We start from the raw sequence: 21,484 nt of genomic DNA, 5'->3' as shown, positions 1-21,484 counted from the left end.
CACAACCCGGACACCCAGGTTCCCGCCATGGGGCGCATCTAGGCCCCTCCCCTCCCCCCTGCGTGGAACCCAGGCGTCCGGCCCCCCCCCCCAATGAGTCAGTGCGGGGGGGGGGAAGGACGGGGGGGGGGGGGGGGGGGAGGAAGCGCCGGAGCCGCCGTCGCTGCCCTTATAAGGCCTCGACGGCGCCGGAGCCGCTTCCGCCCTGCCCGGACGCCCCGGTCCCTGCCCCACATCCCCCCTTTCTGCCCCACAACCTGCCCGGAGACCTGGGCCTCTGCCCCATCTCGTCACCTGGGTGCTGGGGGCTCTGCCCCACATCACCCCTCACCCCACCAAGACACCTGGCTCCCTGCCCCACATCTCACACACACACACACACACATCCCCCCACACCCAAATGTCTGGGTCCCTGCCCCACATCCTTCCGTGACCCACCCCAACTTCTCGGTTCCCTGCCCCACATCTCCCCACATCCTGCCTACGTGCCTGCGTCCTTGCCCCACATCACCCCCTGTGCCCCACAACCCACCCAGACATGCACGTCCCTGCCCCACATTTCCCCCCCCCAACCCCCCATCTCACACCTGGGTTCCCAGCCACAGCGTGAGTGCATGTCCTGCCCTGTGCCCACAGTGAGCCTCCCCCAGGTCTGCCCCGGCCTCCCAAGTTCCCCCCTGCCCCCCTTTTAGTCCCCCCCTTCTTTCCACCCCATAGCGTACCACAGCCACTGTGCAGACCCCCGGCTGACCCACACTGCCACAGCCGCAGCCTGTGGGGATGCCTTCTTCCCCCCCCCCCCCCCCCCCCGACTGAACATGCCCCCCAATAAAGGCCCTGCCCCCCAAGTTCGGCTCCTGTGGGGTTTGGGGGGGGGATGACGTGGCTTTGCTTCTGCCCCACAGTGGACTATGACCCCCGGGGTGTGGCGCAGCACCCTTGGACTCGGGTGACCGGGGACGCTCCCCCACCCCACAAACACACACAGAGGGTGGAGCCCTGCCCCACGGGTCTGCAGCCCAGCCCCACACATCCCCACACATTCACAGCGATATCCCCACGAGGCGTCTTTTATTGCTGCCGGCAGCGGGGGGAGGGGGGGGGCAAGGGGGCTGGGGGAGGAAGGGTCCTGGAAATCCTGCTGGTCCCTGGGGGGTCCCGGTGGTCCCTGGAGGGTCCCGGTGGTCCCGGGGGGGTCCCCTCAGTACTGGGAGCGCCGCAGGTGATTGGCCATCTCGTAGCATTTCTTGTTGACGCAGCCGCCGTGGACGCCCTCCTTCCCCATCACCAGAACTATCGCTGCGGGGGGGAGGGGGGGTCAGTGGGGGAGGGGTGGGGGGTGACCCCCCCCCTTACACACCGGGGGGGGTCAGCACCCGGGGGTGGGGGGGTGGCGTTCCCTGTCCCCAAGATGGGGAGGGGGGGATTTGGGGAGACTTTGGGGGGGGGGGGGGGGGTGACAGGAAGTGGGTCAGGGGTGATGGGGTGTGACCCAAGGGTGATGGGGGGGGCAGTGCTGGGGGGGGTGCTGGGATACGGGGGGCTGAAAGGGGGGGCTGCCACAGGGTGCTGTGGGGTGTATAGGGTGCCATGGGGGATTGCAGGGGGGGAAAGTGGTGCCGGGGGGGCTGTATAGGGCACCAGGGGGTGCGCGGGGGGGCCGCGGGGTGCTGCGCTCACTCTTGTTGGTGATGGTGGCGGTGATGTTGAAGGTGGGGGCCCCGGCGGCGCTCTTGGTGCGCAGGTCCATGCTGTGCTCGCCCTCCACCAGCAGCGAGTCGCGGATGACGGAGCAGCGCAGCCCCCCCAGCGTCAGCCCGTTCACCAGCAGCGGCCCCCGATCCTTCCCCACCAGCGCGTTCACCTCCGCCGCCTGGGGGGGGGGGCGAGGGAGGTCAGGGGGCCCCCACCGGGGCCCCCCCCCCCCCCCCAGCCCACGACCACCGCAGGGCACCCGGGCATCCCCGGGACCCCGGTGCTCGGGCTGACGCCCCCCCAGGGGAGACCCCGGTGTTCGGGACCCCCCTGTTCGGGGTGACGCACACCACCCCCCCAAAGGACCCGGGCATCCAGGGCGTGACCCCCCCCCTCTCCAGGGGACCCAGGTGTTTGGAGACCCTCGTGACCCCCCCGAGGGACCCAGACATTCAGGGTGCCCCCCCCCCATGACCCCATAAGGCACCCAGGCATCCGGGGCGTGACCCCCCGTAAGGCACCCAGGTGTGCAGGCTGCGACCCCCCCCCCCCCCAATAAAGGACCCATACATTTGGGGGCCCCCCCCAAGGCACCCACGTGTCCGCATACCGCCCCCCAGGGTGCCCCCCCCGGGGACCCAGGCGTTTGGGGGACCCCCCACCCCCCAAAAGGCGCCCAGCCGATCGGGGTGTGACCCCCCCCAATTAAAGACCCCAGACACCCGGGGTGTGACACCCCCCCCCATAACGGCCATTCGGGAGACCTTCCCCCCCCAACTTCCCGCCCCCCCCATTTCCGCGGGGGTACCCACACATCCGGGGACGGGGGAGGGGAGGGGGTGCGCGCGCCGCCCCTCCCCCACAGGAAGCCCCGGCCGCCCCTCCCCCACGGGGAAGTAGCCACATTCCGCGCATTTTTTTTTTTTAAAGGCCCCCCCCCCCCCCTTTTTTTCTTTCCAGGAGACCCTATTAAATGCGGGGGGTGTCGTGGAACCACGTGGGGCAACGAGCTTGGAACTCCTGGGTGCCCTCCCCAAAATTCTGCGGGGGGGGCACGGGGGGGGCCAGCCGGGCGCCTGAGTCGTTTCCCCCCGAACCCCTGGCCCCCCATCTCCCCAAAATTTATTGGGGGGGAGCAGCCAGATGCCTCAGCCCCCCCGCCTTGTCCTGGGGGGGGGGCGGGGAAGGGGGGTTCCGGACCCCGGGGTGCCCCCCCCCGGCTCGCTCAAGTGGGGGGGGAGGGGGGGCCCGGGCCACGCTGGCAGCCTCCGCGTTTTTCTGCCTTTTTTGTCCCTCCTCGGTGCCCGTCGCGGGGGGGGGGGCGGCGGGGGGGTCGGCTCAGGCCCCGCCCCCTCCCCCTCCCCTCCGAGAGAAACGGGCGGGAAACGCCTTCCCTTCCCTTCCCCCCTTTCCCCTTCCCCTCCCCTCCCCTCTGTCCCTGTCGCAATTCCGCCCTTCCTACCGTGATATTAGCGAAGGTCTTGCCGGGGGCGGCCGCCCAGACGGCGGGGGTATCGCGATAGCCGACGATAGCGGCGTCTTGGCAGGTCCCGTCCGCCAGCAGCGTCTCCACGTACGGTGCCCACCCGCTCATGGCGGCGGCGGGAAAGGGAGGGAGGGGGCGGAGCCTCGGCCAGGGAGGGGGTGGGCGGGGCCTCGCGCCGCGGCAGCAGGAGGCGTGGCCTCTGCTGGAAGGGCTCTTGCGCCTGCGCGGTGCGGCCGGCAGCCGAGCGGCGGGACGGGCCCGGCGGCCGCGCGGCGCGGCGGCTTTCATAGGGGACGGGGGGGGCGTGGTCCGGGAAGGGGCGGGGGCACGCCGGGGAATGGGCGGGGCTTCACCGGGGCGACGCCCACCGGCGGACGGCGCGGGGCGCCGGGGGCCGCCGACTACAGCAATGGGGGGGGCGACCCCCCCCGTAATCGCGACCTCCCCGGTAGTGCGACCCCTCCCCCGTTCTCGTGACACCCCCCCCACCAAGTGCGGCTGTGCCCCCTCCCTTCCCCCCCCCTCCGTGCAATGGGACCCACGTGCACCCCCAAATTGGGGGGGGGGGCTGGGGATCTTGCGGGGGGAGGGGGGGTCAGAGTGGGGCTGGGGGGGTCACCGGGACCGGGTGCAAGGGAGGACATCCCCCCACCCCCCTCCCCGTGCAAAGTCCTCGTGCAAGGAGCCCCCCCAGTGCAACAAGCCCCTTGTGCAATGCGCCCCCCCCCCCGTGCAAACCCCCCCTTGTACACACACCCCCCCGTGCAATCGCCCCCCCCCGTGTCGCGCGCTCTCCCGCGCCGGCGGGGCGGGACTTTCCGGGAGGGGGGGGGAGGGGCGGCGGTTTCACTTCCTGCCCCGCGGGGGGGGAGGGGCCCCGCGGGTCGCTCTTGGGGAGGGGGGGCGGGGAAGGACCGGCAGTTTTGGGGGGGGGGACAACCAGGAGTTGGGGAGGGGGGAACCCAGGCTAGGGGGGCCGAGGGGGCACCCAGGAGCTCTGGGGGGGCCCCGGCGTGCGGGCCCCGCCCCCCCCCCCCCCCCCGGTGAGAACTTCCCCGGGAAGTGGTCAGAGCCGCTGCCCCTCCCCCCCCGGCCCCACGGGGCCCACAGGACCCATCCCCCCCCGGCCCCCACAGACCCTGCAGGGACACAGCCCCCCCCATCCCCTGTGGGCTCCGTGGGGTGACACCCCCCCAAAAAAAGGGACCCAGATGTCCCTGTGTGTCCCAAAAGGGACCCCGGTGTCTGGGTGACACCCCATCCCCAAAAAAGGGACCCAGGCATCGGGGGGGGCAGGGGGAGCCTCGTGTTACCGTGTCCTTTCCTCGAGACCTTTGGGGGGGCTAAAAATAGTCCCGGGGGGGGCGGGGGATGGGTATAAATAGGCCCCGGGGACCCCCCCGGGGGGACACGGCCCCAGGCAGAGCCAGCACCCAGTGAGCAAGACCCTGGACAGCTGGGGGGGTCCCTGTGTGTGTCCCCGGACACCAGGGGGTCCCTTGGGGGGGCGACGGAGGCGGGGGGTGGGTGTCTAGGGGAGAGGGGGGGCACCCCTGGGATGGGGGGGGTCTGGGGTCGGGTCAGGGTGACCCGGAGCCTCGGGTGTGCCCCCCGGACGCTTGGGTCCTTTGTGGGGCATTGGGGGGGGGGTCTGGGGTCAGGTCAGGGTGACCCCGGCCCCTGGGTGTCATCCCCCCCGATTGACCCCCCCACCCCCCACCCCCCAGCCATGTCCATCCAGAAGATCGTGGCCAGGGAAATCCTGGATTCCCGGGGGAATCCCACGGTGGAGGTCGACCTTCACACCGCCAAGGGTGCGTAAGGGGGGGGACGGGGGGGGGACATCGGGGGACGGGGACCTTGGGGGACATGGGGGGGCCGGGGGGATGTGGGGGGACACGCTGCTGACGTGGGGGGACCTTGGGGTTGTGGTGGGATGTGGGGAGTGGGGGGGTGTTGAGGACACGGGGAGGGGGATAGAGGGATATGAGGGTGGGGGGGTGACGGTCCCCTGACCCCCCCCAGGACGGTTCCGGGCGGCCGTCCCCAGCGGTGCCTCCACCGGGATCCACGAGGCCCTGGAGCTCCGGGATGGTGACAAGAGCCGGTACCTGGGCAAAGGTGGGGGACGGACCTGGGGGGTGGGGCTGAGCACGGCCAGGGCCCCCCCAACCCAACCAAAGACCCCAACGATGTCCCCAAGAGCCCGCAGACCCCAACTGGGTCCCCCAAGATCCAATGACCCCGCCACTGACTCAACAGGGTCCACCAAGACCCCCTGGGACCCAACCAGGTCCCCCAAGATCCCACGACCCCCCCCGTGACCCAACTGGGTCCCCCAAGACACAATGACCCCCCCAAATGACCCAACTGACTCAACAGGGTCCACCAAGACCCCCTGGGACCCAACCAGGTCCCCCACGATCCCACGACCCCCCCCGTGACCCAACTGGATCCCCCAAGACACAATGACCCCCCCCCAAGACCCAACTGGGTCCCCCCCAAGACCCAAGAACCCCCCCAGCCCCCCTCCCACCCCACCCAATGCCCCTCCATTGGCGGGGGGGGGGGGGGGGGCGTGTGACAACCCTGGGGTCGGAGGTTGTGCCCCCTGACCCCCCCGTCCCCCAGGTGTGCTGAAGGCCGTAGAGCACATCAACAAGACCATCGGCCCAGCTCTGCTGGAGAAGGTGCGTCTGGTCCTGGGGGCGGTTGGGGGGTGGTTGGGGGGGCGGTTGGGGGTCTGACCCCTAACCCCTGACCCACACCATCCCCCCCTCCCCCCCAGAAAATCAGCGTGGTGGAGCAGGAGAAGATCGACAAGCTCATGATTGAAATGGACGGCACCGAGAACAAATGTAAGCTACTCTCCCCCTCCCCCCCCGCGACCCCCCTCCCCCCAGATGGCCGGGTCCCCCTCGCCTCACACCCTCCCACCTCTTCCCCCCCACCAGCCAAATTCGGGGCGAACGCCATCCTGGGGGTGTCGCTGGCCGTCTGCAAAGCCGGCGCGGCCGAGAAGGGCGTCCCGCTCTACCGGCACATTGCCGACCTTGCCGGCAACTCTGACCTCATCCTGCCCGTGCCGGTACCCGCCCGGATGCCTGGGTCCCCCCGTGGGGGTGGGGGGGGTGTGGGATTTGGGGGGGCCAAGTGGGTTGTTGGCTTTTGGGGAACATTGTTGGGTTTTGGGGAGCCCAGTTGGGTTTGGGGGGGGTGTTGTGGGTTCCACTAAGGTTTTGGGGGTGGTTTTGGGGAGCGTTGGTTGGGTTTGGGGGGGTTATTGGGTCTTTGGGGGATCCCACTGAGGTTTTTTGGGGTGTCAGTTGGGTTTGGGGGACCTTGGTTGGGTTTGGGGGGTGTTATTGGGTCTTTCGGGGGGGTTGGGCATTCCCACCGAGGTTTTTGGGGTGTTGTTGGGTTTTGGGGAGCACGGTTGGGTTGGGGGGCGTTATTCGGTCTTTGGGGGGGTCTTTGGGGGATCCCACCGAGGTTTTTGGGGGGTGTTGTTGGGTTTTGGGGGGTGTTGTCATTTGGGTTCTGGGGAACGTGGTTGGGTCCTGGGAGGCATCGTTGGGTCTTTGAGGGGTTGTTGGGTCTTGGGCGGTTGAGTCTTTGGGGGTTCATGGGGTCTTGGGGGTGCGACTGAGTGTTGGGAGGGTCGCTGGGTCCTGGGGAGGACCATGGGCGATGGGAGAACTCTAAGAACGCCCGGGTCCCTTTATCGCCCGCCAGGCCTTCAACGTGATCAACGGCGGTTCCCACGCCGGCAACAAGTTGGCCATGCAGGAGTTCATGGTGCTGCCGGTGGGCGCCACCTCCTTCCGGGAGGCGATGCGCATCGGCGCCGAGGTCTACCACAGCCTCAAGGGCGTCATCAAGGCCAAGTACGGCAAAGATGCCACCAACGTGGGCGACGAGGGCGGCTTCGCCCCCAACATCTTGGAGAACAACGAAGGTAGCCGACGCCCGGGTCCTCGCCCACCCATCCCCCCCCCTTGGGTCGGGGGCTCAGAGCTATTTATAGCCGCACACCTCCCCCCCTTCCCCCCCGGGGTTGGGTTTCGGGGTCAAATCCAGAATTAGTCACCGTGGCCGTAACCGGAGAAAGGCTACGGGGGCAGCGGGGGAGGGGCGGGAAAGGGCAGGAGCCCCGGATGCCTGGGTCCTCCGGGTGGGGGAGGGCGATGGGGGGGGCGGGGGGGCGCACCCGAAGGCCTGGGTCCGCTTGGCCAACAGGAGGGTTGACGTGGGTCAACGTCGAGGTCTTCGTGGATGGGACATCTTGGGTTGGCCATCGTGGTCCCTGGGTGGGGGGAGGGGTTGGGGGGGGATGGGGGACCCGGGCGCCTGGGGGTCCCTGCCCCCCCCCCCCCGCCTGATGCAGAGAGGGCGCCCCTTAGCGCTGGAGCTGTTGAAGGCGGCCATCGGCCAGGCCGGGTACCCCGACAAGGTGGTCATCGGGATGGACGTGGCGGCCTCCGAGTTCTGCCGCGAGGGACGCTACGACCTCGACTTCAAATCCCCCCCCGACCCCAAGCGCCTCATCACCGGCGAGCAGCTGGGGCAGCTCTACCAGAGCTTCATCAAGAACTACCCCGGTGAGGGGGGACTGGGGGGCGCTGGAAGGGACTGGGAGGGAAGGTGGGAGGTCTCTGGGAGGGACTGGGAGGGAAGTTGGGAGGTCTCTGGTGCTTGTATGGGGTTGGGCATGGGGATAGGGGAGGAGAAATGGCCTCCAAACTGGGGTTGGGGGGCACTGGGAGGGACTGGGAGGGTCTGGGGGGACACTGGGAGGGACTGGGAAGGCAGGTGGTGGTTCTCCAGTGGCACATATAGGGCTGCGCACGGGGCGGGGGGACAGCCGCAGGGCCGGAGGCGGCCGGTCCCTACTGGTCTATACTGGGAATCGCCGCTCCCGCAGTGGTGTCGATCGAGGACCCCTTCGACCAGGACGACTGGGAGGGGTGGCAGCGGTTCCTGGCGCAGGTGGACATCCAGGTGGTGGGGGACGACCTGACAGTCACCAACCCCCGGCGCATCCAGCGCGCGGCCGAGCTCCACGCCTGCAACTGCCTCCTGCTGAAGGTCAACCAGATCGGCTCCGTCACCGAGTCCATCCAGGCGTGAGTCCTCGTGCACAGCGAAACCCTCGTGCAAAAAAACCAGGAGCCCCTTCTGGAAAGCCCCTGCTGCCAGGCTCCTCGTGCGAAGGCCTGTGTGCTGGGCTCCACGGGAAAAGCCCCTCGTGCAAGATTTCCCTTGTGCGAAGCCCTTGTGCAAAACCCTCATGCGAGGCCCTCACACACAGCCCCTCCTGCAAGGCCCCAGTGTGGAAAGCCCCTTTGCGCAAAGCCCTGGTGCAAGAGATCCCCTCGCGCGGGGGCTCCCTGCGCCTCACCCTCATGCGAGCCCACCTCCCCGTGCCCCCCCCAGGTGCAAGCTGGCTCAGAGCCACGGCTGGGGGGTGATGGTGAGCCACCGCTCCGGCGAGACCGAGGACACCTTCATCGCTGACCTCGTCGTGGGGCTCTGCACTGGCCAGGTGGGTCCCTCGTCACTGCCCCCCCCCATCACCGTCACCACCCCCTCCCCTCGTCACCCCCCCCCCGACATCCCCTCTGTCCCCCCAGATCAAGACGGGCGCCCCGTGTCGCTCCGAGCGCTTGGCCAAGTACAACCAGCTGATGAGGTGAGGGGTCACCGAATGTCTGTGTCCCCCCCTCCATGTTCCCAGACATCCCTCTGTGTGTTCCCCCATTTCCCCCCCTCCCCTGTGTCCCCCCAAGGGGATGTGGGGGGTCCCCAGGGTGGACCCAAGCCCATCCCCAGCCCCTGGGGACTGTCCTTGTCCTCGCGCTTTGTCCCCCCACCCCCCCACATCCCCTCTGGGGCCCTCCCGGGGGCTGTCCCCAGCCCTGGCCCCCCCCAGGTCACCCCCACTGACCCTGTGTCATCCCCCCCAGGATCGAGGAGGCGCTGGGGGACAAGGCCAAATTCGCCGGGCGCAAGTTCAGGAACCCCAAGGCCAAGTAGGACGGGGACCGACGGGGGCTGCCGTGACCCCCCCCAGGGCTGCCACATCTGCTCTGGGGGCCACCAAGTCCTCCCCAGGGGCCACCACATCTGCCCTGCAGGGGGGCACATCCAGAAATCCCCCCAATAAACGCTCCAGAGCACAACAAGCCCCGACTCGTTTTTTTTTTAGCGGGGGGGGGGCAATGACAGGACCAGGGTACGGGGGTGTGTTTGTGTGTCCCCCCCACGTGACCCCCCTAGAACAGACACGGTGACACGGGTGGGAGCTGAGGCGCTTTATGAGCCTCCCTCGTCTGTCTGTGACCCCCCCTCTGTTAAATAACCCCCCCTGGGGGGTGCAGCCCCCCCCACTCCTTATGCCGAGGTCCCCCCGGCCCCGCCCTCATCCTCCGCCTGCCGCAGCCGCTTCTTGGCCCGGATCTCGTTCATGGCCTCCTCGATGGAGCGCGTGTCCCGCTTGTTGGCCACCGGCACTGGGGGGGTACATGACACGGGGAGGGCGGGGTGAGGGGGGACCCCGGCGTCCGGGAGCACCCGGGACCCCCCCAACCCCACCAGGTGGGGGTGTCCCCAGGGAAATCCTCCCCCCCCCCCAAGAAAAGGGACCCCGGTGTGCGGGCTCACCGCAGCCATAAGCCTTGTTGGCCTCCATGGTGCGGGCGGCGGCTTTGGCGGCGTCGGAGCCAATCAGGTGCCGGTATTTGTCCTTGTAATCGTTGGGGGGGCCGGGAGGGGTGGGGCCGCGCTCAAGCTCCGCCTCCTCCTGCTGGGCCGCCAGCTCCTGGGGGCGGGGTGTCAGCAACAAGCCACACCCACAAACCCCTCCAGCTCCACCCTCCTTCCACAAACCATGCCCCCTTTGCAGCAAGCCCTACCCACTCCTAACCCCACCCTACCCTATGATGGCTATGCTCAGGGCCACACCCACTCAACCCCCACCCACTGGGGACACACCCACACAAACCACACCCCCACCTGACCCCCACCCCTGCCCGTTTCAGTTCCCCCTCGAGTCCCACCCCAGCCGGGCCCCGCCCTAGCAGCCCCACCCTGGCCAAGCCCTGCCTCCCCAGCCCCACCCCCATTAATCCCCACCTACCCGGAGACGGCGCCGCTCGCCCGCCCGGGCGGGGTCCCACTCCTCCCCCCGCCGGTACGCCTCCAGCTCCTCGTCCGACGGCGCGAACTCCTGCGCAAGCGTCAGCTCCCGCCCGGACACTGGCGTCCCCCCAAATCCACTCCCCAACCCGCACCCCACCCCTGCTTGGGACAGAGGGGACCCCTCGCCCTCCCGGCACACTAAGGGCCCCTCTCCACCAACCCCCCCCCCCCGAGTCCCCCCCCCATCAGCCCCCCCAGTGTCCCCCCATTTCCCAGCATCCCCTCCTCATCCCCCTGAGGTCCTCTCCTTGTTGCTCTTCCCTCCCCACTGTCCCCTGTCCCCAACCCATGTTCCCCCCCCATCCCCTGGGGTCCCTGTCCCCCCCCTCCCCATGTGTCCCCCCATCACTGTCCCCCACCTTCTTGAAGACCATGACATAGCGACTGTCTTCGTCATCCCCAAAGGAGAAGGACGTCAGCCCAGCCACCTCCGCCACGTCATGCCTGGAGAAGGATCAGTGTCACGGGGACACACACACCCCCCTGTCCCCTGGGGGGTCCCCGAGTGTCCCCAGGGGGGCCCTGACCGCCCTGTGAGGGTCCCCAACTGCCCCACGGTGGAGCTGCCACCCCGAGGAGCTCCTCTCCTGTTCTCCCAGTATCCCAACATCCCCAGCCAGTGTCCCCCATGTCCCCCCCAGTATCTCCAGTGCCCCCCAGTATTCCCAGTGCCCCCCCCAGTGTCCACAGTGCCTCCCCAGTGCCCCTAGTGCCCCCCCCCCGAGTCTCCAGTGCCCCCTCCCCGTATCTCTAGTGCCCCCCAGTGTCCCCCTCACAGAATGCTCCTCTCGATCTTGTTCATGGGCTGGAAGCGGCGCCGGGGCTCCCCGCTGGCCTGGATGAACTGGGACACCTCCTGCTCCATCTGGGGGGGACCCAGGAATCAGGGGGACACCCAGTGTCAGGGGGGGACACCCAGGTGTCTGGGGATGCACACCCCCCCCCCCCCAACTCACCCTCTTCCTGAACTCGACCTTCTGTCGCTTCTCCTGCTCCTGCAGCTTCTTCACCCGAGCGGCTTGTTCTGGGGGGAGAGGGGGAGTCAGGACCCCTGGGTCCCCCCTGCTGCCCCCCCCTTGGGGTGGGGGGTGAACGGGGCGGGGCCAAGGGCCGGCGGGGGGCGGGGGGCAGCTGCAACCCCGGTCTTCTATCATGGTGTTTGGGGGCGGGGCCCGGCTAGATGGGGCGGGGCCAGCAGGACCGCTAGATACCCATAAAAGGGCTATGGGCGTGACCAGGGATCGGAGGCGGGGCCAGCAGCACATCAGGCATCTCTCCCTAAAGAGCTGGGGGCGTGGCCGCGCATGTGTGGGCGTGGTCAGCAGGAGCGCCAGGTGTCTCTCAGGACAGCGGGGGCGTGGTCAATCAGTCTAGAGGCGTGGCCAGCAGCGCCCCAGAGTGTCTATCGAGGCGATCTGGGGGCGGAGCCCGCCGCGCCTCAGCGCGCTCCCTGACGGGGGCGTGGCCACACATCCCATGGGCGTGGTCAAGCGTGACGGGAGGGTCCCGGGGTCAAGGGGCCGGGACGCGCCGCCGCCCCCCCGCCCCCGCGCCCGTTAGTTCCTGCCCCCTCCCCGGTCCACCCCGGTGACCCAACCGGTGCCCCCCGGATCCCCCCGCGCCCCCCGGCCCCGCTGACCCCTCGCCCGGCGGCGCGCCTCCCCGTCGGCGGCAGCGGGCGGCCGCTCCATGGAGCTGAGGATGGAACCGAGGAGATCCAGCTCCGCCATCTTGGGGGGAGCCGCCGCGCGCCACGCCCCCGCGTCGCTGCGTCACCGCGCCGCGGTGCGAAGGCGTGGCCTGGCCGAAAGGGGCGGGGCGCGGCTCATAGCGGGGCGGGCGACAGGGGCGGAGCCTGGCCTAAAAGGGGCGGGGCCTGCCCTTAAAAGGGGCGCGCGTTCCTCTCTGCCGTGACTCCTCTCTTAAAAGGGCAGGGCCGCGCCCCCCACGCGTGTCCACCTCCCCCCCGTGTGCCCCCCCCCCGCCGCACACACACCTCGCTTTTTGAACTCCCGCTTCCTCTTTTTTAATGGAACTTTGTACAAAGGGCCCGCGCGGGGGGGGGGGGACATGCGGGGAGGAAGGCCAGGGGGAGGGTACAGGAGCGGGGGGGAGGGGCGTGGGGTGGCTCTGCCCCCCCCCCACCCCCGACTCCCCCAGGGAGGACCCAGGCGGCCGGGTGCTGGGGGGGCCTGGGGGGGGCGCGCTTGGCACCGGAGATAAGGCGAAGCCTGTGGCGGTGTGGGGGGATTGGGGGGAGGGGCTGCCCCCCCAGATGCCTGGGTCCCCCGTGGGGGGGGTCACGAGGCCAGGCCCCGCTTCTGTAAACTGTCCCCCTCCTTGCTCTGCTTCAGCTCCTCCATCCTGGGGACACACACACACACAACGGGGGGGTCAGGTTCCGGGGGGTCAGGTTCCGTGGGGTCCCCCGCGGCCCCCCCCCCACAGTGTCACCTGTCCCCGCCCCCCCCCAGCCCCCCTTCTCCACGTCCCCCTGTCCCCCCACCGTGTCCCGCACCGGTGGCGGCAGCGCCGCAGGAACCGCATGATCTTCCGGGCCGCCTGGTCCTGCTTGATGGTGAGGAAGGTGCCCCTGGGGGGGGGGGGGGGGGGGGAGGGTCAGGACCCCCGCGGCCCCCCAGTCCCCGAGCACCACTTCACCCAGCGTCACCCCTTCCCAGCACCCCCATGTCCCTGTCCCCAAGCGCCCAGTGTCCCCAAGCACTCTGTCCCCATCCCCACACACCGCAGTGTCTCCCATCCCCAAACACCCAGTGTCCCCAGTCCCCTGTCACCCAGTGTCTCCCAGTGTCCCCAGTCCCCCATCACCCACTGTCACCCATCCCCAAGCACCCAGTGTCCCCAAGCACTCTGTCCCCACCCCCACACACCCCAGTGTCTCCCATCCCTAAGCACCCAGTGTCCCCAGTCCCGTCACCCAGTGTCCCCCGTCCCCAAGCACCGTCACCCATACCCAAGCACCCAGTGTCCCCAGTCCCCTGTCACCCACTGTCACCCAGTGTCCCCAAGCACCCAGTCCCCCCAGCCCCCTGTCCCGCGGGTCCCCACCGGAGGCGTGGGGGCAGGCTGGTGGGGGGGGCGCGGGGGCCCTGCTGCAGGCGCTGGTGCTCGCGGTGGCTGCGGTAGCGCTGCTGGATGAGGACGGCCGCGCGCCGCCGCCGCTGGAACCGCTTCTGCTCGGCGTAGCTGCGGAACTTGCTCTGGATCAGGATGGCCGCCTGCGTCATCCGCTGGTACAGCGCGAACTGACACGGAGGGGACACGCCTCAGCACCCGCGGGCGACGCCGGCCACCACGGGGTGCCCCCGGCCCGCCCCCCCCAACCCAGGCACCCCCGTTACCTTCAGAGCGATCCAGGTAAGCTTGTGGGGCAGAGAGGGGGGGGGTTAACGGGGGGGTGGGGGGTCCCGGGGTTTTTGGGGTCCCCCCGCACCCCGTTACCTGCTTATACTTGCGGTAGCAGCGCTGGATGACGGCGGCCGCCATCTCCTGCTGCTCCTTCAGCCTCCGGCCCTGGCGGGGGGAAAGGAGGGGATTTTGGGGGGGGGGGGTGTCAGCGGCGCCACGGGGGGTCCCAGGGGGGTTTGGGGGGGCCCCCGTGCGGGGGCTGACGCACCCGGTACTTGCGGAAGGCGCCCTGGACGAGGCGGGCGGCCTCGTAGAGCTCGTGCTGCTCCTGGTCGGAGAGGGTGAGGAGGGCGACGGCGCTCTCCCCCCGCGCCCCCCCCGAGGCGTTGAGGAACTCGGCCCAGCCGGCCGCTGAGGGGGGGGGGGGGCGGCCGCTCGGGGACCCCCGGGGACCCCCGGGAGGGCGCCTCCGCTCTGGGGGGGGGACACATGACACAAGGGGGGGTCAGGGTGCAGGGTGGTGCACCCCACCCCCCCAAGGATAGTGGGGGGGGGCAGCGGACACGGGGATATGGGGGTCCCCCAAAACCCGGTGGGTACCTCTGGGGGGGCACGGGGGGGCGGTCGACGCTCTCCAGGTAGGTGGCCAGCCAGGCCATGGCGGCACTCAGCCCCGGCGTCCCTGGTGTCCCCGGTGTCCCCAGGGGCCCCCCTGCTGTCACTGGGGCCCCCCCTGCTGTCCCCGGGGGCCCCCCCGGCGCCTCCTGCTTGATGCGCTCGGGCGTGGCCTCGATGATCTGCTGGGCCAGCGTCACCACCTCCGCCTGGGGGGAGACAGGGGTGACGTCAGGACGCTCGGGGAGGGGGGGGTCCCCAACCCTGGGGGGGGGTCACCCGTTACCTGCAGGGCGTCGTCAGCGTCAGGGGGGCTGGGGGGGGGCGGCACCCAGCTCTCGTCCTCCGGGGGGCCGGGGGGGCCGGGGGGCAGGGGGACAGAGGCTGGTCCCTCCGAGAGCCCCGAGGGGGAGGAGAGGCTGCTGGCCGTGCTCAGCCCTGGGGGGGACAGCGGGGCAGCTTTAGTCCTGGGGGGGGGATACACCCAGGGGACACGCGGGGGCTGAGGAGGACAAGGGACATGTTGGGGGTAGGGGGGTCGTGGACACAGAGAGGCTGGGGGGGACAGGGGACATGGGGGGACACCGGGGGACAGGCTGGAGGGGACCAGTGACGCCCTGGGGGGGACGCGGGGAGGATTTAGGGGGACATGGGGATGCAGTGACAGTGGCCGTGTGGGTGTCAGGGTGACCAAGAACAGAGAGGGGACACGGTGACGGTGACCACGCCGGGGTGACGGTGGCCAGGAGCGGGGAGGGGACACGGTGACGGTGACCACACCGGGACGATGGTGACAGGGAGGGGACGCGGTGATGGTAGCGTACCTGTGTCAGGGCTGGCGGAGAGCGGGGAGGGAACGCGCAGGCCAGGAAGGTGACAGCGCGGGGACGCAGGTGACAGCTGCGGCTGCAGCTCCTCCAGGCGGGTGACAAGGGCCAGGTGGCCGCGGGCGCGGGCCAGGCCCAGCGGCAGCCGCCCCAGGGTGTCGGGGACGGCCAGCGCCCGCCGGTCCCAGCGGCACAGCCGCTCCGCCGCCTCCCGGTGACCCAGGGCGCACGCCCACATCTGGGGACGCAGTGGCACCCGGTCACCGAGGTCCCCTTGTCCCCAAGAGGCCACCCCCGGTACCCTCAGCCCTGCCCCTGCCACCACCAGGCACCCCGTCTCCTCAACCATGCCATCTCCCCGCTGTTGCCTCCGTCCCCGCCGTGTCCCCACCGCGTCCCTGTTGTCCCCACCGCATCCCCGCTGTCCCCCTCACCAGGGGGGTGCAGGAGAAATGGTCCACGTTGAGGGGGTCGACCTCCTGCTCCAGCTCCAGGCTGTCGGCCGCCAGCGCCCTGCGGGGACAGGAGGGGACACGGCCTGGGGCGTCACGGGGGGGGTCCCCATCGCCATCCCCATCCCCATCCCCAGCGTGTCCCCAGCTCACCGCCAGCGCTGCAGGGCCTCCACCAGGCCGGCGTAGCCCTGGGCGGCCGCCAGGTGCAGCAGCGTCATCCCGCGGAAGGTGGCCCCGTGGGCCAGCGCCGTCCCAGATGACAACAAAGTCCCCGATGATGATGATGACGACGATGTCCCCAGCCAGCCCAGCCGCGCCATCATGGCCTCGCAGACGGCCACCACCCGCTTCTCGAAGGAGGACCCCGGCCCCTGTCCCCGTGGGGATGTCAGGGGACACCGCGGGGGGGCATGGGGGGGTGACAGGGGACGCTGGGGACATTAAGGGAGACGGGGGGATTCCAGGGGACACAGGGGATGTCAGGGGACACTGAAGGTGGCAAGGGACACGGCAGGGGATATCGGGGACGTCAGGGGACGGGGAAGACACCAGGGGATTTTAAGGGACGTGGGGGACATCGGGGGACAGTGGCGGGGGACACTGGGCACATCGGGGGACAGCGGAGACATCAAGGGACACCAGGGGATTTCAGGGGACACAGGGGGATATCGAGGACGTCAGGGGACGCGGGGGGACTGTAAGGGACGTGGGGGGATCCCGAGGGATGCCGCGGACGGGGTGGGGGGCCACCCCCGTCCCCCACCACAGGACACGGCGGGGGGGGACCCAGGAGTCGGAGTGGGGCCCTCACCTGCTCCGGGGGGGTCTCTGGGGGGGCTCCCCGTGGCGGGGGGGGTACCGCAGGGGGGGCCAGGGCCCCCAGCCGAGTCTCCAGCTGCTCCAGCCGCTCCAGGATGGACAGACGGAACTGGGCCTCTGCGGGGGGGGGGAAGGGGGGTGAGTGGGGGGACACCCCAGTGTCTGGGAGAGCCCCTGTCCCCCAGCCAGACACCGGGGTCAACCCCCCTTGATGCTCCACCCCCCCCAGGCCCAAAATGGTGTCACCCCATGGGGGGGCAGTTTTGGGGTCCCCGTAACCCCCCCCCCGCCCCATACAGGGGACCCAGGCGTCATGTGGGGACAACTTTGGGGGTGCTCCCCCGTGGGGGGAGGGGTGAGTTTTGGGGGGGTCCCCACTCACCATCGAGGGACAACCAGTCCAGCTGGGATCCGGGGGGGCCGGTCGCCCCCCCCCGCGCCCGGTACTCAAATGGGGCAGCAGCCGAGAGGAGCCGGGGGGGGCAGGCCACGCGCAGGGCGGCCACACCTGCCTCGTGTGCTTTTGGCGGGGGGAGACAGGCGGGGGGGTGTCAGCTACTGTGCGGGGGGGGGGCACAAGTGGGTTGTGCCCCCACCCCCCCCCGGGGACACTCACGGGGACAGTAGCAGCGCAGGACGCCCGGCTGCACCAGGGCGGCCGGCACTGAGACGCGGTCGAAGAGGCAGCTGTAGGCGCCGGCGCCCCATGGCCCCGTGATCAGCACCTTCACCCCACCCTGGGGGGGCAAATAAAGGGGAGGGGGGTCACCCGCGGGGCCCCACACACATTGAGGACAGGGGGGGCACAGGTGCGGGGTTTGTCCCCTCCCCGGCTCACCTCGGGGTAGGACCACTCCGGGGAGAAGTCAGTGATGGCCACCGGCGGCTCATCGGGGGGGGCGGGAGGGGAAGGGGGAGTGCGTGGGGTGGGGGGGGGTTCGCGTGGGGTGGGGGGGACCCCGCCGTCACCCGCCAGCAGCTCGGCGAAGGGGAGGGCGAAGGGGGGCTGGGGGTCGGCGGCAGCGCCGAGGTCCCGGGGGGGTGCTGGCAGTGCCGCCCCCACCCCCTCCTCCTCCTCCTCTTCCTCATCACCCCCCAATTTTGGGGGGGCTTCGGGGGGCGGGGGCGGGGCGCCGGGAGGGGCTTCGGCCTCGCAGCCGTACGTTTGGCCCCGGCGGGGGCTGTTGAGGAAGCAGTCAGGGTCGAAGGCGGCAGGGGGGGCGGCGTGGGGCAGCCCCACGGTGCCGTGGGGCAGCGCCGTGGGGCAGGAGCCCTCGGGGGTCACCAGGTGTTGGCTGGGGGTCAGACCCAGGGGGTTTTCGGGCCCCCCCGGGGCCGCCCCCCCCAGATTGGCCACTACTAAAAGGGGGAGGCCCGGTGGAAAAGGGGGGGACCCTTCAGGGGGGGCCCCCCCCAGGCCTGGGGAGGGTTGGGTGGTGTCAGGGGAGGAGGGGGCAGCTTTGGGGGGCTCGGCCGCCGCCGCCGCCCCCCCGCCCCCCCGCTCCACTTTGGGGGAGATGATGCGGTGTTTGGTGCTGCCGCACTTGTGGCCTGGGGTGCCTGGGGGGGAAGGGGAGGGTGTTAGGAAGAGGTCTTGGGGGGGCAGGATGAGGGTCCTCTGGGGGGTGGTGGAAGGAATGGGGGTCCCCTGCAGCTGTTGGGGGGGGTCCCGGGGGCGTTCAGGGGGTCCCAGGGAGGTTCGGGGAGAGAGTCAGGGGGCTTTGGGTGGTTCCAAGGGTGTTCAGAGGGCTCCCGGAGGGGGGTTGGGGGCGCCTGGGGGGTCCCAGGGGAGTCCCAAGGGTGTTTGGGGGGGTCTTGGGGGGGTCCCAGGGGGCATTCAGAGGTGTCACAAGGGTGTTCAGAGGGGTCCCGGGCAGGGTCCCAAGGGGGTTTGGGGGGGTCCCAAGAGTGTTCGGGGGAGTCCCAGCGGGCAATCAGGGTGAGCCCAAAGGTGTTCAGGGGGTCCCAGGGAGGTACTGGGTGTGTTCGGGGGGGGTCCCTGGGGCATCCCAGAGGGTTTTGGGGCGTCCCAGGGGTGTTCCAAAGGGGTCCCAGGGGATTTGTGCATGTCCAAGGGTGTTCAGAGGGGTCCTGGGCAGGGTCCCAAGGGGGTTTGGGGGGTCCCGGGGGGGTCCCAACGGGGTCCCAGGGGTGTTCAGGGGGTCCCGGGGGGGTCCCGAGGTGGGGGTCCTGTCTCACCCAGCCCCCCGGCGCAGAGGCAGGCGTGGGTGCGGGGGGGCGGCCGCGCTTGGTGAGTCTCCAGGACGTGCTGCACCAGCTGCTCCAGCGAAAGCCCGGCCGGGGCCCCCCCTCCGTTACCACAGCCCCACTTCATCCCATGAACTGCGGGGGGGGGGCAAATTAAGTGAGAAAAGGAGGTTTTGGGGGTACCCCCCCCCGCCCCCACTTACACATGGGGCGGAGCTGGGCAACGAGCTCCTCCTGCGACCACTTGAGCCACTCGCGGGGGTCGGCGGTGGCGGCGCAAAGGGGGGGGCCACCAGCACAAAGTGGGGGGCTGCCAGCGCAAAGTGGGGGGGCACAGGGGCGGCTGCACTCCTCCATGGCCGGGACGTTCAGGTAGTGAACCAGGACGATGTCGGGGTTCTGTGGGGGGAGGGGGAGGCAGGACAGCCAGGTCTGTGGTTTTGGGGGGTGGGGGACCCCCCCAGTGTAGTTTTGGGGGGGTCTCTGTGTGCCCCTCCCCCAGGTTACCTGCAGCAGCCAGTAGCAGCGGCGGTGGAAGGTGGGGACGATGGAGGAGTGGACGTAGCAGCCGTAGAGGCACTGCGGGGAGAGGCGGGCTGGGGGGGGCCCCGACACCCCCCCACCAGAAAGCAGGGGGCCCCCCGATACCCCCAAACCACCCTTTGGGGGGTCTTCACAGCCCCACGTCACTCTCCAGGGGTCCTCATCCCCCAAAATTACCAACCAGGGGGTCCCCACCCTCATCTGCCTGGCTGGGGGTGGCCCTGGCACCCCCAAATCACCCCCTGGGGGTCCTGATACCCCCAAAAACACCCTTTGGGGGTCCCCAGCACCCCCAGACCCCCGCCTTGGGGATCCCCACCCCCGCCATCCCCAGTCAGGGCTCCCCAGTCGCCCCCTCCCTGCTCCCCCCAGCCGTGCCAGGGGGTAGTGGATTTGGGGGGGGGGGGTTGGTGGGTTTGGGGGGGCCCCCCCTGCCTCCTACCTCCACACCCTGCACCTTCAGCTTCATGTGGTCCTCGCGGGTGGTCTTGCCATCCTTGCGCTTCTTCCAGCAGTAGCCATCCTTGCGGTACTTCACCTTCTTCCGGTTGTAGAGGATGACGGAGCCGTTCTGTGGCCTGGAAATGGGGGTGAGGGGGGGGGATGGGGGCACCCCACAGCCTGCCACCCCCCCCCCCCAGCACCCCATGGTGACCCACGGCTGCCCCACGGTCACCCCACCTGGTCTTGGGGGAGCAGGAGAGCCACTCGTCATGTTTCTCGAAGGTGATAAGATAGGAGGCGATTTCCTGGCAGGGGGGTGGGAAAGGGTGAGGTGGCCCCCTGTGTCATCATGCTGTCACCCCCGGTGTCACCCTCGCTGGGTCACATTGCTGTCCCCCCACCTGGTCACGCTGTCACTCATCAACCCCGACCCCGCTGTCCCCTGATGTTCCCCACTGTCCTGCTGTCCCTGACCCTGCACTATCTCCTGGTCCACCGTTTCCCCACTGTCTCCGTGTCCCCACCACCCTGTCCCCCCCGTGCTCCTGCCGTCCCCAACACCCCATGTCCTCGCTGTCCCCGCCATGTCCTCAATACCCAGCCCCCCCCGTGCCTGTCCCCATGTCCCCCTGTGTCCTCACCATCCCCATTCCCCACTCGGTCCCCGAGTGTCACCACATCCCCCCCCTCACCCCCCAACCTCGTTGGTGTTCCAGCGCAGCTGCTCCTTGGGCAGGACAGGGCATTTGGGCAGACACTCCACCAGCTTCCGGGGTAGGAAAACCTTCAGGTGGCTCCTCTCTGCGAGGGAGGGGTCAGTGTCCCCTCCGTGTCCCCCCACCCCCCTGCGTGTGTCCCCCCATTCCGTGTCCCCCCCACCCCTTACCAGAGACCTCGGTGGGTTCCTTGCTGCTCATCTTGGGGGTGCGGCGCGGGGCCCTCAGAGCTCCCCTCGGGGTGCAGAGGAAGGGCTCGCACCTGGAGGGGAGTGTCACTGGGTATCGCCCCCCCCCCCCGTGTTGTGTCCCCTCGCAAGTGGGTGATGGGGTGACGGGACGGTGCCCCAGGTGTGGGGACACTGTGGGAACGTCACTCACGGCTCCCCACAGGTGCCCCATGGCTCAGGCCTGGCTACTCCTGGGACACCATCACCATCCTCAGCACCCTGCCCCACAACACCCCACATCCCTGCGCCACACCCCAAAGATTCCTGCCCCGTGGGCCCCCACATCCCTACCTTATGGCTCCCCACATCCCCATCCTATGGCAGCCCAAAGATCCCTGCCCCATGGCCCCCTACACTCTCTGGTACCCCATATCCCAGCTCCATGGCACCTCACATCCCTGAGACCCCCACCCCACGACAGCCCACATCCCCCCCCAAAACCGCACGCCATGGCCCCCCGCATCCCAGCCCCATGACACCCCACGACCCCCAGACCCCCGCCCCATGACACCCCACAAACCACTGCACATCCCGGCCCCATAGCCCCCACCCCCCGGCACCCCACATCCCCCCCCCCGGCCCCCGCCCCACGGCACCCCACATCCCCGCCCCACGGCACCTCACACCCCCCCCGTCCCCGCCCCGGCCCCACCTGCCGGCAATGAGAGGCCGCCGCCGCCTCCGCCGCCGCCGCCGCCGCCCCCGCCGCCGGCCGCCATCTTCCCGCCCCGCCGGGGGCCACCGCTGACAGCGCCGCCGGCGCGTGACCTCAGCGCGCAAGGAGGGGCGGGGCCGCGCCGCGAGGGAGGGGCGGGGCCAGGCGCGGGGCGGGGCGGGGCCGCAGGCGGGGCCGAGGGGGCGAGGCGGGGCCGAGGGG

The 21,484-nt window shown here is 70.3% G+C and overlaps 4 protein-coding genes across 4 annotated transcripts; 1 reads left to right on the top strand and 3 right to left on the bottom strand.

Annotated features, from left to right (window-relative positions):
* Positions 1-1,054: 1,054 nt before the first annotated feature.
* On the bottom strand, positions 1,055-3,427 carry PFN1 (profilin 1). The gene is made up of 3 exons (XM_069799725.1): positions 3,158-3,427; positions 1,681-1,873; positions 1,055-1,299 (listed from the first exon to the last, which is right to left on the bottom strand). The coding sequence occupies exons 1-3, from the start codon at positions 3,287-3,289 to the stop codon at positions 1,202-1,204; spliced, it is 423 nt and encodes a 140-aa protein (XP_069655826.1). The 5' UTR covers positions 3,290-3,427; the 3' UTR covers positions 1,055-1,201.
* A 1,080-nt stretch (positions 3,428-4,507) lies between these two features.
* ENO3 (enolase 3) lies at positions 4,508-9,366 on the top strand. The gene is made up of 12 exons (XM_069799727.1): positions 4,508-4,617; positions 4,909-4,995; positions 5,207-5,302; positions 5,813-5,871; positions 5,970-6,039; positions 6,136-6,269; positions 6,917-7,139; positions 7,585-7,782; positions 8,106-8,307; positions 8,618-8,726; positions 8,815-8,873; positions 9,148-9,366. The coding sequence occupies exons 2-12, from the start codon at positions 4,911-4,913 to the stop codon at positions 9,215-9,217; spliced, it is 1,305 nt and encodes a 434-aa protein (XP_069655828.1). The 5' UTR covers positions 4,508-4,617; positions 4,909-4,910; the 3' UTR covers positions 9,218-9,366.
* Positions 9,367-9,480: 114 nt separating this feature from the next.
* SPAG7 (sperm associated antigen 7) lies at positions 9,481-12,181 on the bottom strand. Its single transcript, XM_069799728.1, has 7 exons — positions 12,021-12,181; positions 11,338-11,405; positions 11,158-11,246; positions 10,741-10,825; positions 10,320-10,409; positions 9,845-10,001; positions 9,481-9,693 (listed from the first exon to the last, which is right to left on the bottom strand). Exons 1-7 carry the CDS (start codon positions 12,109-12,111, stop codon positions 9,575-9,577), a joined length of 699 nt encoding a protein of 232 aa, XP_069655829.1. The 5' UTR covers positions 12,112-12,181; the 3' UTR covers positions 9,481-9,574.
* Positions 12,182-12,400: 219 nt separating this feature from the next.
* CAMTA2 (calmodulin binding transcription activator 2) lies at positions 12,401-21,380 on the bottom strand. The gene is made up of 23 exons (XM_069801302.1): positions 21,260-21,380; positions 20,548-20,639; positions 20,362-20,462; positions 19,899-19,966; positions 19,660-19,795; positions 19,182-19,253; positions 18,878-19,073; positions 18,666-18,809; positions 17,305-18,026; positions 17,083-17,203; positions 16,849-16,986; positions 16,459-16,583; positions 15,798-16,018; positions 15,627-15,705; positions 15,190-15,430; positions 14,652-14,803; positions 14,340-14,574; positions 14,019-14,224; positions 13,844-13,915; positions 13,744-13,764; positions 13,451-13,647; positions 12,900-12,974; positions 12,401-12,745 (listed from the first exon to the last, which is right to left on the bottom strand). Exons 2-23 carry the CDS (start codon positions 20,576-20,578, stop codon positions 12,682-12,684), a joined length of 3,417 nt encoding a protein of 1,138 aa, XP_069657403.1. The 5' UTR covers positions 20,579-20,639; positions 21,260-21,380; the 3' UTR covers positions 12,401-12,681.
* Between the last annotated feature and the right edge of the window lie 104 nt (positions 21,381-21,484).

The sequence above is a fragment of the Haliaeetus albicilla genome, chromosome 13, assembly GCF_947461875.1.
Source record: "Haliaeetus albicilla chromosome 13, bHalAlb1.1, whole genome shotgun sequence".
NCBI classification, from domain to species: Eukaryota; Metazoa; Chordata; class Aves; order Accipitriformes; family Accipitridae; genus Haliaeetus; species Haliaeetus albicilla.
The sequence above is the reverse complement of the archived record's forward strand: the minus strand, read 5'-3'. Positions and strand labels throughout refer to the sequence as shown.

Excerpts from the sequence above, each read along its gene's own strand:
- PFN1 (XM_069799725.1), bottom strand. The coding sequence starts at position 3,289 with ATGAGCGGGTGGGCACCGTACGTGGAGACGCTGCTGGCGGACGGGACC. Across the intron at positions 1,874-3,157 it reads AGACCTTCGCTAATATCACG|GCGGCGGAGGTGAACGCGCT; the intron begins GTAGGAAGGGCG and ends CCCCCCCCCCAG. Across the intron at positions 1,300-1,680 it reads CGCCACCATCACCAACAAGA|CGATAGTTCTGGTGATGGGG; the intron begins GTGAGCGCAGCA and ends TCCCCCCCGCAG.
- ENO3 (XM_069799727.1), top strand. The coding sequence starts at position 4,911 with ATGTCCATCCAGAAGATCGTGGCCAGGGAAATCCTGGATTCCCGGGGG. Across the intron at positions 5,872-5,969 it reads GCCCAGCTCTGCTGGAGAAG|AAAATCAGCGTGGTGGAGCA; the intron begins GTGCGTCTGGTC and ends CCTCCCCCCCAG. Across the intron at positions 7,783-8,105 it reads CTTCATCAAGAACTACCCCG|TGGTGTCGATCGAGGACCCC; the intron begins GTGAGGGGGGAC and ends CCGCTCCCGCAG.
- SPAG7 (XM_069799728.1), bottom strand. The coding sequence starts at position 12,111 with ATGGCGGAGCTGGATCTCCTCGGTTCCATCCTCAGCTCCATGGAGCGG. Across the intron at positions 11,406-12,020 it reads GGCGCGCCGCCGGGCGAGGG|AACAAGCCGCTCGGGTGAAG; the intron begins GTCAGCGGGGCC and ends CTCTCCCCCCAG. Across the intron at positions 10,410-10,740 it reads ATGTCATGGTCTTCAAGAAG|GAGTTCGCGCCGTCGGACGA; the intron begins GTGGGGGACAGT and ends ACGCTTGCGCAG.
- CAMTA2 (XM_069801302.1), bottom strand. The coding sequence starts at position 20,578 with ATGAGCAGCAAGGAACCCACCGAGGTCTCTG. Across the intron at positions 19,074-19,181 it reads GCTGCTACTGGCTGCTGCAG|AACCCCGACATCGTCCTGGT; the intron begins GTAACCTGGGGG and ends CTCCCCCCACAG. Across the intron at positions 16,019-16,458 it reads CAGAGACCCCCCCGGAGCAG|GGGCCGGGGTCCTCCTTCGA; the intron begins GTGAGGGCCCCA and ends CCACGGGGACAG.